At 46.8% G+C, this 15,652-nt stretch overlaps 1 protein-coding gene across 4 annotated transcripts in view; it reads right to left on the minus strand.

Moving 5' to 3' along the window:
• The window catches only part of THADA (THADA armadillo repeat containing), a 1,551,972-nt gene that overhangs the window by 1,218,266 nt on the left and 318,054 nt on the right, over positions 1-15,652 (minus strand). For all 4 annotated transcript variants that reach the window (XM_069233992.1, XM_069233989.1, XM_069233988.1 and 1 more), the window contains exon 22: positions 3,448-3,593. In XM_069233992.1, the coding sequence (XP_069090093.1) occupies positions 3,448-3,593 (146 nt within the window). The remainder of the gene's footprint in view (positions 1-3,447; positions 3,594-15,652) is intronic.

Here is a 15,652-nt window from a genome sequence, read left to right on the forward strand (position 1 = left end):
CACTTAACTTTTCCGTTGGGAGATGGGTTTGTCTCCTCTGTCCTCATGAGGAAGCACACAGGCTCCCAGACTCCCCTCAGCCAATCACAAAGTTGCGGTCACCAGCATGACAGCAGTGTCGTGATTGGTGTGGGCGGCCTGCTTCGGCTCTCACAGAAGGAGTGAAGAGCGGTGCACTTTCTTCTCCCGGCTGTGCAATACAGTCGGGGGGAGAAATGCAAAGTGCGCATGTGTGTACTGCCTGCCAAACACACATGCCCACTTATGGTGCACAACCCACTCTTCCTCTAGCCCCGCCCCGTCCTAACCTGGCTCAGCAAAAAATAAATGATAATAACGATTGTTATTATCATTTTGTTTTTCTTTCTGCTGCAAGCAGCGGGGAGACACTCCTCCGCCTTAGCGGAGGAGCCGCCGCTGTCAATCAAACTACCTCTTCTGTTCTTTTCTCTACACCAGAGTGAAACTTGCTGATGAGCCTACTAACCTGCATCAATTCTGCATACACGGACAGCTACTGCTTTGCTTAGGCTGTCTCAGGGCCCAGCGATCTGTCATGCAAGCAGATAGAGTTATCCAATAGAATGCCCCAGTAACATGGAAACAACTTGTAACACTATTCATTTAGACGTGAGACATTAAAATCAGCCAACATAGGGAAAGAAAAGGTGTAATCATTGGGAGGTCATAATAACAATATCTGCTTTTTGTGTAGCACTTCATAATGTTTCTAGGTGATGTATATAGCTGATGTTACTGTTTTGAAACTGAAAACTTCCCTCTAGATTGAAAACAGCTTAGTAATACTTAAATAAGATGAAACATGCCAGCGCTTTCCATCAGTTGAATGGAGAAGGTGAGATACTCTCTAACGGCGTAAGGAGGATTAACACTAGGGGTGGGAGGCAAGCTCTGCTTCGCTGGCAGAGCTAATGGAGTTTTGGGCACTCCACGTTTGCCCAAAACTCCGCTAGCCCTGCCAGCGGAGGGGAGCTCACCACATGGGCACTGCAGCCCAGTCATAGGTCGCACCGTCAAGCGCAGACAGTCTGTGCTTGCGCTTTGTGGCCCATAACTGGACTGCAGTGCGCAGATGTCGACGGAGGCAGACAGCCAGGCTGCTGCCTGGCAACGAGGACCCCACGGGAGAGAACCCATTTAAGTCCTCGTTTTTTTGCTCACTGTGCACACTGGTACACAAGAGGCCTGAAACTGCAGCTTTTGCAGCCTATGGCCATGGTCTAAATTCAGCCTCTTTTGCACCAGCCTGCTCCCTGTGCAGTGCAACAGGGCAGGCAGGTGCACAAGAGGCCTGGGCAGGCCAGTGCACTAGAGGCCTGAAACAGCAGCTTTTGCTGACTCAGGCCCTGACCTGAATTCAGGGCCATAGGCAGCTAAAGAAAGCTGCAGTTTCGGCCTTCTTGTGCACCGGCTTGCCCTGTGTGCAGTGCACACCGGACAGGCCGGTGCACAAGAGGCCTCAAACGGCAGCTTTCACTGCCTACGCCCTCTCCTGAATGCACCCGATCTCCGAAGAGCTAGGCAGGGTCGGGCCTGGCTAACCATGAACTCTCCCCAGGCCTAATTAATACACGTTCTAAGAAAGAAGGACACTAAAATCTCCACTAACAAGGACGGGCACATGTAAATATCCACATAAAGAAAAAAACAATTATTTCTCGCAGTGAGTGAGACACTGAGATCAACGTTGTTATAGGGAAACACTGAAATCGCCCTTCTTTAGAGGTAACAAAAACCTAGAGGCACCAATCAGAGAGAATGAAATATTGATGCCTGCTCTGGTGGCGAAGCCAGTGTGCGATGGGCCTTAGTGCAAGTAAGGAAATGGACCATGTGGTTGCTGTCTGAATTGTAAAATACAGCAATATTCAGATTTATGTGGGCCCTTTAGGCTTTAGGGCCCCGGTGACTGCACCTGCTGCACCAAAAGACGCTATGCTCCAGGCCTGCTCACCTGTATCCTGTGATACCCCTTTCCGGTCTCTCCTCCAGACCTGCACCTGTATGCTGACATCATTGTGTGTGAATCAAGCTACCCTGAGCTAATGACTGCAGCCTGCCTTTATCGTTTTATGGAACTGAATGACAGCCTCGCTGCTATTATTGTCAACTGTTCTTACTGAATTGAATGAATGACAGCAAAACGCTATTATTAAACAAACAGAAAGAAGCGTGTTGTACTGCATAAGTGACTGAGCATATCACTGTACTGCAATGTTAAAATGTTTTCTCATGGATACAAAGCAGTCTGAGTGATACCCTGATGAGCACTTACAGGAAGCCACTTGAAACATCAGCACAGATGTTTTCATATAACAAGCTCTGGGAATGTCCATTCTTTTAGCGAGACTTTGAACATAAGTTTTGGGTCACATGGGGTGAACATCTCTGACTCTCGCCATATTAGCTTACCGTTGACTTGAAGAATGTGTGCAGAGTTCATATGCACATTTTAATGCACATTTTTCATACAGATGCCAGTTGGTTGTTTGAGTGTCACTATAGGATGCTCTACAGAGACAGCGTTAAACAGATGCACCACTCCAGGTAGGTTAAGAATAGTTTATTTTAAGCATCTATTAAAGCGGCTTGCAGGTCCAGTGACACGGGCAGTTAACAAAGCTCACTGCCACTTATCCAGTCCTGTATGGATTGCCTGGAAGATATGAGTGGGTGAAATGATGAGAAATCCTGCCATCTCCCCCACCCACCTCCACTAGACCTGGGAAGCCCAGAGTAGCAGGGGCACAGCTGCTGGCCAGATGAAGACATGATCTGGGACAATGTGAGAATGCAAATATTAGCATTAGTGTTATGGCAGGTCCACGGGATCCTGGACCTACATATCCAACCGCAGGCGCTTTAACTCACTTTGCACTGGAATGGAATATCTTCAAAACCGTGTGTGTGGGGGAAAGGGTGCTAGAGAGAAGCAGTCGAAAGAAAAAGCACATCAATATTTCGCTTCCACTCCCCCACCACCCTGCAAACCATGTTTGTGGAAACCATATGGCAAGGAAGGGCCATCAAATGAAACCAGAAACATAATAAATCTGAGATATTTCCAAATGAAATGCTTGTGGTAAGCTAATTTCTTGTAAACACTGCACTCAAGCCTTCTGAGTGTTCCCAGATGGTGTTTTAACTTGAACAGTCTCTTAATAAAAGAGGGAGCAGAAACTGTACATGAGGGCTAACTTTTTTTTATCATTCTTTTAGGATAGAACACGATCTCTGCAATCAATCAAAATATACATGGTTTCCAAAAACGAGGGGGCTTTGTGCCCCAATAAAAACAGAGAGCGCTGCACCTTAAGTTCACACTGCCCCTGCTTACAGTGAGGCTCGGCGGACGCACAAGCGTGCCTTTGTACCAGCGGTGAATGAAGAAATGTTAAAGGCCTTTAAAAATAGTAGTTCTTGTACCTGTTCTACTGTAATTAATCCTTCGTGAGATCCCGACTGCAGAGGTAGGCGCTGACACAGCATTCCCAGAAGCAAGGAAATCTCCTTCATGCTTCTCCAGCAACACACCAGAACCATCTGAGCGGTCACGCAACAAGCCTCTTCTCCTGCAAAATGAGTGGGGCAAAGTGAGTCCATGCTAGAGAGGTATGCTGTGCTGCAAAAACTAACCTCAGAATTCTTATTTTTCAAAATCCAACAAAGATAGTTGCTTGCCACAACAATACTCAGAAGCAAAATCAATGCATCTCTTTGGAAAACGCTGCAATCTAATTTCCTGTGCGCTTTTGTTCATACTTCAGAGTGGGGCAGCAGCTAGTAGGACAAGCTAGGCCTCTGCAAGTTACAAGGATCACAAGCTGTCTTTATTCTACTGTTTGAGACACTGTGGCTGAGCTTCCTCTCTTCTTGAATGTGCCACAAGCTTAATATGTGCCAAAGGCTTTAGAAATCGACAAATATAATTATGGGGCAACCGGATATCCCTAGGAACCTGGGTATTTATACCTTAAATAGGGGTTCCCTTGATAGAAGCGCTTTCCGTGTAAGCTCCTATGGCACAAAGACCACTGCTACATTTAAATATATTCAGACATATTGTTTAATTGCTGCAATCATAGCTCCAAGATGCAACCTATAGTACGTGCTCCAAAGAAACAGCGCAATGAAAGTGATGAGTGACAAAAGTGCAAAAGTGTGCTAGTGTTCCCTAAAAACGCCAATATGCCAAACACATTGTTGACAAAGAAGTATAATGTTTACTATAACAGACTCAAGATTCAAGTTTAGTTGTATAACACTACAAAGATTTTTCTAGTGAACAAATGTGTTAGTCAGCGTTTGGAGCCATCCAACAACTCAAATACAACCTTCCGATAACCATACAGCGGAAACCCTCTGGAGGGAAACAACAAATGAACCAATTCGCTACACAGGGATGATGAATGTTCAAGTAACTTTTTCGATGCCTGTTCGCTTCGGCTCTGGTTCGAATGAGAATGTATATGGCTTAACTTCAATTCTGCATCTGTTGCAGTAAACTTTGCCAACTGCGTCTTTGGAAAGCTGTTCCTATTTAAGGAAGGCTAGCGCAATTTTGTCATCACTTTCACAGCACAGTTTGTTTGGAGCACCAACTACATCGTTTATTGCAACTTGGAGATATTCATGCAGAAATTAAATACTGTGTTTGAATATAATGAAATGTACTAGTGGTCTGTTTGTCACAGAAGCTTAGGCAGACAACACGTCTCCCAAGGGAACCATTGTTGTTTAAAGATTTTACAAAGACTTGATCTTGAGAGCTCTTTGTGCAGAACAGGTGGGCAGGAAGGTATGATGGAGATGGTAAACAAAATATGATGTGAAAGGTACATTCTCAAAATGCACATAGCAAAATAAATATATAACAAATTAATGTCTGAACATACTGGCCAACACACACCTCCCAAAAGCCAAACCCCTTGCTAATAAGTTCCACCATTAATTTATTTCCAAAACTTCCACACTCAAATCATCACAAAAACTCAGTGCCTCAAAATCAATCACATTCATGGAAAAATCTACTTGCACTCAATTTAAAAAAAAACATTATTTTCCCATTCTAGGTGGAAATTGGTCAAACCATATCTCTGCTACAAACAAGTCTAACTTGATCCAACATACTGTGCAAACATGAGATCCAACAGTCAGCTACCTTTAATCAGCAAGTGTTAAAAAGGGGGCAGCCATACCGTTCCCAAATCGCACCAGGACCAACAATTGCATCTGCTCTCATAGTGGGCATTAAGGTATGGATGGGGGACAAAAGTGCCATTTCTTCTGATAGTCAATGATGCTTTGTATACTGGGGACAGTGCTGGCAACAGCCACTGGCAATTCTTGACACTTAAGAAGCTTTTAAGCCCCTACTGCTTACTTTAACTACAAACATCTGGTTCGCATCCTTTTTAAATGACAAGTCACCCTTCAGCCAAAGGCAATCCTCTACACCTCTGGCTTTCCTTAGTGCCACAGATCCTCCTCCTTGCCTGCGCTCTTCAGTCTACATCTGGAGCTGCTGAATGTTTTCGAATCATGGCTGAAATGCCCTTTCACAAGTCTGCTGATCATATATACCTCTAACAGTATCCTAAGCACAAGATCTCTAAACCTGAGGCCTATGTCCCCTAACAATATTATGTACATCTACCACCTTTCAGATACATAATGTGTTTAAGTCTCCATGTGTGAATCCTGTGCCCCAATAAATGACCTATCAACATTCCTGCACTGCCATAAGTGCTTCGAGTCACCTTCCTCCCCTCTCCAGTGATAGCTTTTGTGGTCCCAGGTGACTTGTTGGCTTAAACTCTGAGCCTCCCACTGGCAATAAGGGGCTTAAGCAAGCTCCTGCTGCACTTGCACGGTAGCTTTTAGCAAGGCACTGGGCCAATGCTGATCTTGCAGAGCATTTAAATCCATAAATTCAAGAAGCAGATATAAGATTTATAAGGGGCAGCTGCCCTTTACAAGGAGCTGTGAAAATGGTGGCGGATATGTCTTTATGGACGGATGTATGACCTCAAGGAGGCACACACACAATTTTGAGATTAACACTACACAAATGTTGCTCAGGAGGGAAAATGCAGACAAATGTTTGCATGGAATCTCGCTGATGAGAACGGAAATGTGGTACATAAACACCAGAAGAACCAGAAACAAAAAACAGGAATGTTCCCAATTCTCTTGCCAGAAGCAAATTAATAAATGGTAAACAACACATAAACATGTTAACATTCGTGGACCCTATCGTAAAATAAAATGCAAAATAATCAAAACCACATCAAGACATGCATAGTAGTGTAAACTTGCATAATAACGATGTACACAAATAACTTGGAAGACAGATGAAGGCAGCACGTTCCGGTGGTCGCAACCATTAAAAACAAGCATTTGCAATGCAATAGGTTTCGCATATTTAGAAAAAGTAAATTGTCTTCTTTTGACGACAGCACGAGTAAAAACAAAAGAAAACATGCATGGAAACTGAGAAAAGATGACTTGCCAAAATGAAAACGTTAGCTTTAAAAAATAAAACTTTGCTATTTTGTTTCTCCTGACAGTCAGATGCATTCTGTTTGCAGAGTACTCAAAGTTAAAAAGAACAAATAATATCTCAATCACGTCGGGAACAGCGGATGGGCACTAATTAAGTTGAATCAATTAGTGCTTGATCCCTGCTCCACACAGAGAAACGGAAATGATGCCAGGCATGCCTTGACGAATTACGAGGCTATTAGGAAGAGTGCCACGCAAACCAACAAATGATGAGCGACAGACGTGCTTCCAAGCCCTTTATGTAACAAATCAGTCTCGCAAGTGAGACGCATGTGCTGGCGCATGCACTCGCAGGCTCGACCCTAAGAAGGGGGTGGATGTAAGGTTTCTGTTTGGGAAATTCCGAGAGATGACAAATTGCTAACATTGATTTTTGAGGGTAGACAGAAATCACACGGTTGGATGGCGTGTTGTAGGAGAATATATTGGTTGGGTTATCTGCACGGAGGGCAGAGCTTTCATATGCCGACGTCTGGAATCAAGATGCGGTTGGTTGTCTGAATGATTGCTGCATGGTGCAGATTAATGGGTCTCGCCATTTATTGCTCTGAGAATCATAACTACAGTTTTGAGCCCAATTCTTTCATGCAAGGAGAACCCTAAAACCCAGATATGTGATGGCCCACGAAGAGCTTCTGACATGTTTGACACTGGGATCCACAACCTATCACCTCATTTCCGGCTGCGTCCCGTAAAAACCTATGTCATCCAATAGATTTGTTTTCATTTTTTGCTACATTTATTGAAAGAGCTGGGTTGTGGACACAGGTGAGTAAGCAGGTATGTAAATAAGCAGGTAGGTTTCCGTACAACTGTACAGCAGCAATTGGTCTACTGTGAAGATCATAGTTACTGTACAACACAGAGATGCATAAAGCGCAAACCGATGAGTACATCACGAGAAGGCCATTGCGTTTCATGGAGATAATCATCCGGGGAGGAAGGAAGAAGTGGAGGAAAAGCACAAGTGACAGTGGAAGAGGTGGGGTACAGAGCTAGTCCTAGCACACACGGCCCTGGGCCACCCCAGCTGTGTGTGCCCAGCAGATGTCCAGTCAGCAAGAGTGTCCACCAGAGGCTCACTGTAGTGGGTACCGCAATCTACCACTGTTTCAAGGGGCTGGGAGTTGTCAGGGAGACTGGGATGCTAGGAAAGTTGTCTACTTAATTTAGGCAGGCTCCCCAGCCAGAGTGAAGACATCGAGTTTGTCATTTCATTGGTCCATGGTTTCCTCATGGCAGCCACTCTGTGGAGCTGTCAGCTACTCCTGTGCATGCTGGGACGGAGGGCTGGCATCAGTTACACAGGATGCATATTTCAGATTTTTTTTTTTTAGCTCTAGCAATGTTGCCAATCAGCAGTTGTGTGAGGGAGGGCAGTGAGGGTAGACAGATCTAGGATTTCGGGTATATCATGAAAAATGGCTAAGTGGGGTGTGGGAGGTATTGCGAGGTATAGATGTGCAAGGATGCCCACACACCTCTCCCTGTTGCACTCCACGGCTCTGCAGGTACAGAAGATAAGACATATGTTGATATCAGTAGCAACACTACATTACCCTTCCAGCAGACATCATCGGCCAAAACCCTGGCCCTTTTTAGTCTGCAGGGGGACCAGAACCAGTCATTCAATAGCTTAAAGTAAAGAAACTTTAATCTGGAGTTTCAAAGACCTTGTCATGATCGAAGAGGAGCGTTGCCCAGTGCTCCGGGGAATAAATAGTTCTGCCAATAAGCGTCTGCCACATTAGTTGAGTGCACGGGCTTTATTATAACGTCATACAATCCAGACACCGCCCTCTGAAACTGCCCCTGCATCTGGAGTACTGGAGAGGTGAAAGGATCCGCTCACAGGGGTTCGAACATGGTGCACAGGCAGTTGGTCCACTGGCGAAACTACCAGTTATCCACATTCCGGATGCCATCCAGTTGCAGTGTTGGGGATATTTTTGAGGCACCCATTGCAGAAGAGTTGGTCCACTCTTTTCAGGCCTTTCTTATGCCAGGGCGCCCAGTATATGGATTTGCCACCTATTCGCAGTGCTGTACTGTGCCACAACAGAGCCTTGGGTGGTACCAGTTGGTCAGGTGCTCATAATTTTGTGGACATCTCGCCTGGCCATCGTTGTGGCAGCCAGTATCGGGTTTGAGGCAATACAATGGTCAGCGGTATCAAGCTAGACCGGTAAATACAGATTGAGGTGGACTAGGAGGTGTTTTTCACGACACACCCACAACGGGGCCTCGCCTTGGGCACACACACACATAGGAGGTCAACTGGAGGCCACATAGCAAGCCCGCTCCTGATAGGACCCGATGTCTGCCTCGATTCTGATGAGAAGCAGCCAATGGATTTGTTAATAAGGGCAAGCGGAAGGACATGGGTGTTCCTGGCTGCATGGATTTACTTGCTTGCACTACACAGAAAGAATTGTTTCTGCCTGTCGCCTGATCTGTGGGTGCTACAGGACAAGGAGGGAAGCACAGTGCGGATTTGTGCCTCCCCAGTATATTGACATTGTAGAGATGGAGAGACATGATGAGTGAGCTTACATTGTTTCCTGTCAGTGCCTCTCTGCTTCAGTCGCTAGCTCAAGGGTACCTTTGAGGCAGGGGTGGGCATCAGGTGTGTCTAGTTTTACTGCAGAGCTGCGAAGTTCGTGAAAAAGAAGCAATGCATTAGACCTCTTAGTGTTCACGCCAACATACGTGCGGTCACACCTGGGAGATTCCCTTTGACCATAAGGAGAAACGCACCTCCTGGGAGAAAAGAACTGGCAGGTGAACCCCTAGGCCTTCTCTGATGAGTTGTGCTCTAGTGGACGGAGAGTGGTGGGAGCCAGACGATTCTGTCAGAGATTATGTTATCCGCAGATAGTGATAAATGAAGCCGTGTCCTTGTATGCACCAACAACGACTGGTGTTTTACTATCGTATGATTATTTATCTTGCAGTATTTGTCTAGTTATCACGTGTATCACAATGAGCAGCGTCACCATCAACAACGCAGCAGATAATGTGAAAATGACTGTGAATGTTCGGTAAGCCCCAATCATATTTAATCACTTCCATCGCCCAAACTGTCGAGCTACTGTCAACCACCTAACTTATATGACTATCTTAATTTGATAAAGTTAAATTAAGGCGATAGATTTAGTTTGCTCACATACATCATGCCATCTTTGGGCGAGGAGTCGCAATTCAGACCCTCAGCAACTTCCCCCTCCCCGCCATCCCCACCGCCCCCAAAAAAGAAAAAAACAGGTCCACATTTCTAATGCCACTCCTGGACTGGTACCTTTATCCCTAAGGACGTCACTGGCGATCAGCGCCCACTTTGCTGCTAAATAGGTGCAAACAATGCCCTTTTGCCGAGGTGTAGGAAAGCTAACGCTACTAAAGCCTTCTTGCTTCCAAGATGGGTCTCTGCAAGTCAATCTTCATTTGAAGCCATTGTTACTAAGCTTGAGCCAGGGAGGTGATTTTTTTTTTCTCTGTTGTGTTATTTTGAACAGAAACAGTAAAAGCAAATGTAGGGTTTCTTAACTAGAAGCATAGTTATCAAACATACAATTGAATAGCATGACCATTCAAATGGTCCATATTTATAGCCCTAGGCCTAGAAATGGCCTAATCCTCTAAAATGAGGTGTAAATGTGTTTAGTTCTGCTAGGCGTGTGTTGCATATAACATGCACTATTACCACAAGAAACTCTGTCACACCTGATAACCACATTTGGTTCTCGAAGTAAGGTTTCCAGTGATAGTTCGATGAGGAGGGTTGCACTCTCCGCACACCGCAAAGTCCACAGGACGGCGCTTCCCTTACCTCTCAAGGTGTGGCTGAGCGGGCTTGCCAGGAACCCTGAGGAGGTGAGGACAATGGGCTTCTGTGGTTCTGCGAAGATCTTCCAAGTGGAAGCCCTGCTGCTGCTATTTTTCTTTTCAGGTCTGGGTCCTTATTAAGCTGCTCTGAAACTGCTGGGGGTTGCCTGGGAGGCAACAGGCCCCAGTCCGCCTGCAGGCCCCACTTCTCACTGCACACTACCCCGGCTTAGGCTTGGAGGCCCTAGACTGGGCTATAGCCCTGCATCACCAATGTCTACCGTTGCTAGGATAGTTTCACCTTAACAGCAGCAGTTGATTAGCAAACTATAAATTGATCAACACTTTTCCAGACCTGAGAAGCTGGACAGACCCAGAGGTGAGGACTTTGCTTTTGGCTTCAGAACCTGTGACATCTGGAAAAAGAGGGTCTCTGGAGCTGGCAGCAGAGCCCCGTCCACATGGGCGGAGGAGCCACGTCCCCACCTTTTTCCTGACGTCAAGAGAGGCTGTCAGGGTGAACAGAGCCAATCAGTGACACCCCGTTTCAGAGTGCGGTGAGGTCAGCAGTCACACTGACCCCACCCCACTCTGTGACTGGACTGCTGCCTTCCCTCGCTGGCTGACCTAGAAGGCAGTAGTACCAGCCCTCCTGGGAGCTCCCAGGCTTCCCTCCCGGAGAGCTGCAGTGAAGGTACGTTTTATGGGTTTTTTGTATGTTTGGTGTGTGCGGGCGTCTATGCATGTATGTGTATTTTGTGAGTGAGAGTTGTGGGTGGGTGTGTGTGAGTGAGAGAGTGTGTGAGTGTGTGTGAGTGAGTGAGAGAGTGTGTGAGTGAGTGAGAGAGAGAGTGTGTGAGTGTGTGTGAGAGAGAGTGTGAGTGTGAGAGAGTGTGAGAGTGTGTGAGAGAGAGTGAGAGAGTGCGTGAGTGTGTGAGTGTGTCTGTCTATCTGTTTCGACCCCGTACCTCATAAAATTACCGGCCGCCATCGGGGGCTGGGCCGGGTCCTCCTGATAAGAGAGCTACAGATAAATGTGATTTGAAAACGGGTCGGGAGCATTGGCACTGCTTGCTTGGCGACTTGCGTTTTCAGATTGTCATTCTTAACGTAATATTACTCACCAAATAAATAATAAATACATTTTAAATACATTACCCTTACACGGGCAGATAGTGTTTTCCTGTTAAGTGCCCATTACCTACAACAAAGGCAGAGGCGTAACGCGGACGGTGGAGGCCCCCCACCCCCCCCACCCGCTACTCCAATCAGAAGGGGCCCCACTTTTTTGCAGAATGCTTGCAGTTACCGGTTATCCCGCGCACTGTAACAAACATACAACACTACTGAAGGAATGTTACTAGTTAGGAGAGCCCCAGCACACACGTGTCGCGCGGGTTTCGCTATGACGGAGAGATGTAGAGCAGGGGCGTGGGTGTATTTTAAATCCCTCAAAGCCCTCTGCCGAGTTCTGATTTGCTGGCAGCCGAGCTGCATCTGGTTCAGGTTTGACACTAACTGTGCGCAGGGACAGCAGGTGAATGACCACATTTAAGGATCAGTGCCTTGAGTGTTTTCAGAGAGTTGCACGAACATACATATCAACAGTGGTGTAATGCAAAATGCTGGTCCCCTCTGCACAATGCGAAGAAAGGCCCATGAGTTTCAAACATTTCATATATATTCATTGACCTTGGACTCCATGGGGCCCCCCTGGAGGGTTGGAGTCCCCCTGAAACGTTAAGATCCCTCATGCGCCCCAGGGGCCTGTGGTATGTCTCTGCACATGGCTAAGTGGACTGTATCATGTGCAGCAACACCATGAGACAATCCCAGCTTTTTTGAGCAAAAATGCTACACATCTGGGCACATCTGGGCACTCGTAGCATTATCTGTGCATTGATAAGCCTGCGAGAGGGTGTCACACAGCAGCCGCACCTCTGGTGATGCGGGCTCACATTTCACCTCCCACCACCCTAGCTGGTTCTATGCAACAGGACGGCACGGCCGGTGCCATCCTACCCTTGCTTGGCGAGAGGCCTGCTCTGCTCCTTTGCATGCTGTACAAATCCAGTCAGAGGCGCGAACACAGCTGCTACTCGTGACTTTCTCTTTTTGAGTCAGGTGGGCGTTCACTGTGCCGCCCAAGTCTCGTTTCAGTTCTCTGTGATAGACACACGGGCGTAGCAAGGGTGCCACGCGCCTTAGTGGAAGCCACACAACTGGCCCGACTGCTGGTGGAGTAGGAACATGCAGCAATAATGGGGGTCCCTCAGATTTGTGGGCCCGATGTCACCGCACCTGGTGTAACATTGGTACAACCCTGCTCCTGCCCATGGGGAGGGGAGCTCCCACTGCTGCCTGCGCTGGCTTGTGAATTCACACACATTTTGCTGACATATAGCGCGTTTAGTGAACGCCAACTTGCAACCATTTCTTGCGCCTGGGTGACAGCAAGCCTCTGGGGCCCTCTCGCACCTGTACAGCGCCTCCCTTTCGTGCCTGGCGCAGCACAGCCAGAGTTAAGTGACCCACTCCACATGCAGGAGCTCCTCGGCTGCATCTTTCTCCAGGTCTATCGCCGGCTAATAACACTTTGAGGGTGTGGTGTCTGTCACGTTCATCTTCCTTCCACTGCTTATGTCAGGAAACCACAGAACTGTTGGGGAATGTGGGAGGAGTCAGCATGCTGGGGATGCGAAGCTCTGCGTCTCTGCGCTGTGACAGAGCTAGCTCACTATTTTGGATAAGACTTTTGCATTATAAGCGTGTTTTATACTAGACCTGCAGCCCTCCTTCCACGGTACCTGTTCCCTGTGAGTATGAATCCTGACATTCAGTTAACTAAGCTATACCTGTTGCGAGTTAGGACGCTGCTGTGTGTCCTGAGAAATCTTTGCATTTCTCTCCTTATTACTGCAACCTGTTGCAAATGTCGAAGTGAGATCTGTGGCCTCCGTTAACGTCACCCGACCTGATGGACGAGTAGTAGCAAATAAACCAACACGGTGACAGGGAAGAAAAGAAAGGAGGGTGGATGCAACGCAAGGGGAGGGGGGGGGGGGCTATGCAGCGACTGAGAAATGATTAAAGGGGGTGAAAAAGAAAGTTAAGATAGAATGCAGAAGAGATACAAGGGAAACAGTGAGGGAAATACAAATAATGATAGAAAACTATGAGATGGAGGGAGATCGGGACGGGAAGAACTAGTAGAAAAAAGTAACAAAGGCAGAGGTACATAGGCTGACACTATAACAGCGAGGGTGAAAGAGAGGGGCAAAGAAATGCAAGATGTGCAATAAACAAAGAACGGAGACAACTAGAGAAAAATACCAACAGAAAAGACTTCTCAGACGATAGGAAATGGAAAGAGAAAGAAGTAAAGGCCACAATGACTCGGGGGGTAAGGGAACAGTAAAATAATCTGAGTTTGAGACGGGGAGCACTAGAGAGGGGTCCTGAGAGAGCAGGAGTCACACAAGAGAGGGGGGGGGGCTGGAGCTGCTGAATGCATGGCGAGGACGAGGGTGAGGCGGGGAGGGCCAGGGCTGCGCCGGATGAGTGAAGAGATGCGATGGGAAGGAGACAGCAGAGCGCGGGGGAAGAGGCGACACTGATGAAATAAAACGGGAGAGCGGTGGAAACGGACTGGAGTCAGCTGACAAGAAAACAGGGAAAGATATAGGGAAGAGGAAGCGAAGAGACATTAAAGGGGAGCTTGATCTGTGCACCTAAGCGATGGATGTAGGAGAATGGCAGAGGAGACGTGACGGACGCTTTAGTGACAGGAGTCAGAGAACGAGAGGGAAAGATGATGGAAGCAAAAGTGATGTCACTGAAGGAATGAGAAGCAGAAGTGCTGGAAACCAAGGCGATGTCGCTCAGGGAATGAGTATTAATGGTGTAAGAAGATGGGAAACGGGGGGTGTAGAGCAGCTAAGTTATGTGCATTGCTTAGTGCCTACTAACAGGTGGTGCAGAAGGCGCAGTGGCTTTGGGGCCCTGTGCACCCCAATCAGAAATGTTTTAACTACCAAACAGGAAGTTAATGGGGCTCATTTCACATGCTGGCCTTGTGCCCCAAAGCATCCTTGCTACAGTGCTTAGTAACATTTGTAGGGTGCTGTAACGCATCCTGTTTCTGGGTGTTTAACCCGGTTCTGGGTAATTGTTCATAACATCCGAAGTGCTTTGATGAAACTGTAAACTGTATTGGAGTGTGTCTGAAATGTTGAGAAGTGAGTCATACTTGCTAGTGCTCTATCTGGTCAGAAGAGCCCAGTCCAAATTATGTTGAATGGCGGCCAACTATCTGGTCTATGACTTTGCAGGGGGTATTATGTGCATGGGTGTGTGTGCCAAAGGGCACTGCTGTTTGTTTTGTTCTGCTTGGGCTGTCAGATACTTGATTTTTGCATAGCTGCTCTGTTTTCAGCCATCTTTGCCAATTAAGTAGCTCTGACGTCATTCTATGTATATGGGAGTGTAATAAGTTTTAAATCAATATCTCATGTAAATATTATCTCGAGAATATGGATATCATATTAAGGCTGCAAAGGCTTAGCAACTATACCGCCTGGCCTGTAGTCATAGTGTGTGAACGACGGGATCAAGAGGCTTCTAATGTGCAGAAGCAGCTTTAATTTGAAGCATGAATACAATGTGTTATGGATGTGCTGTCGAGGAGGCAAATGTTTACCTAACTATGTAGCTGGGAGAATGGATGTGTCCTTGATCGAGCCAGAAGTTGATCCACACCATTGGTGTAATACGAAGAATAACCTGCTGCTGATTCGTAATTGACTGTTGTTGAGCTCAGCTGCCCTTACCAGACCTGGAGAGAGGGGTCAAGGTAGTGACAAGGGGTCAAGGTAGTGACGATTGCAGATGAGATTTCAGTACAGACTCCACCTGTAAGGGGGGATGGGGGTAATGATTTGGCATGCCAGTGAACATGGGAAAGAAATGTTAAATTAGCAGAACCCCAATTTTTAATGCCCACACGCTCCAAACCTGTTTGTTGAAAGAGACATTAGAATAGTAGTGAAACAGCGCCACCACGTGGCTAAAGATGAATCACGACATCCTGGAAAGAGATTATGCAGTTTGTTCAGCGGGATGGAAAACACATTTAACCGACACTGAGGAAAGCGCCAATGGTACTTTAATATTATTGTCCTATGCCGAGAGACATTTATTAAATGATTTGGCAGCCAACTGGGCCTCAGTGCATAAAATCAGC

Source organism: Pleurodeles waltl, chromosome 5, assembly GCF_031143425.1.
Source record: "Pleurodeles waltl isolate 20211129_DDA chromosome 5, aPleWal1.hap1.20221129, whole genome shotgun sequence".
Taxonomy (NCBI): domain Eukaryota; kingdom Metazoa; phylum Chordata; class Amphibia; order Caudata; family Salamandridae; genus Pleurodeles; species Pleurodeles waltl.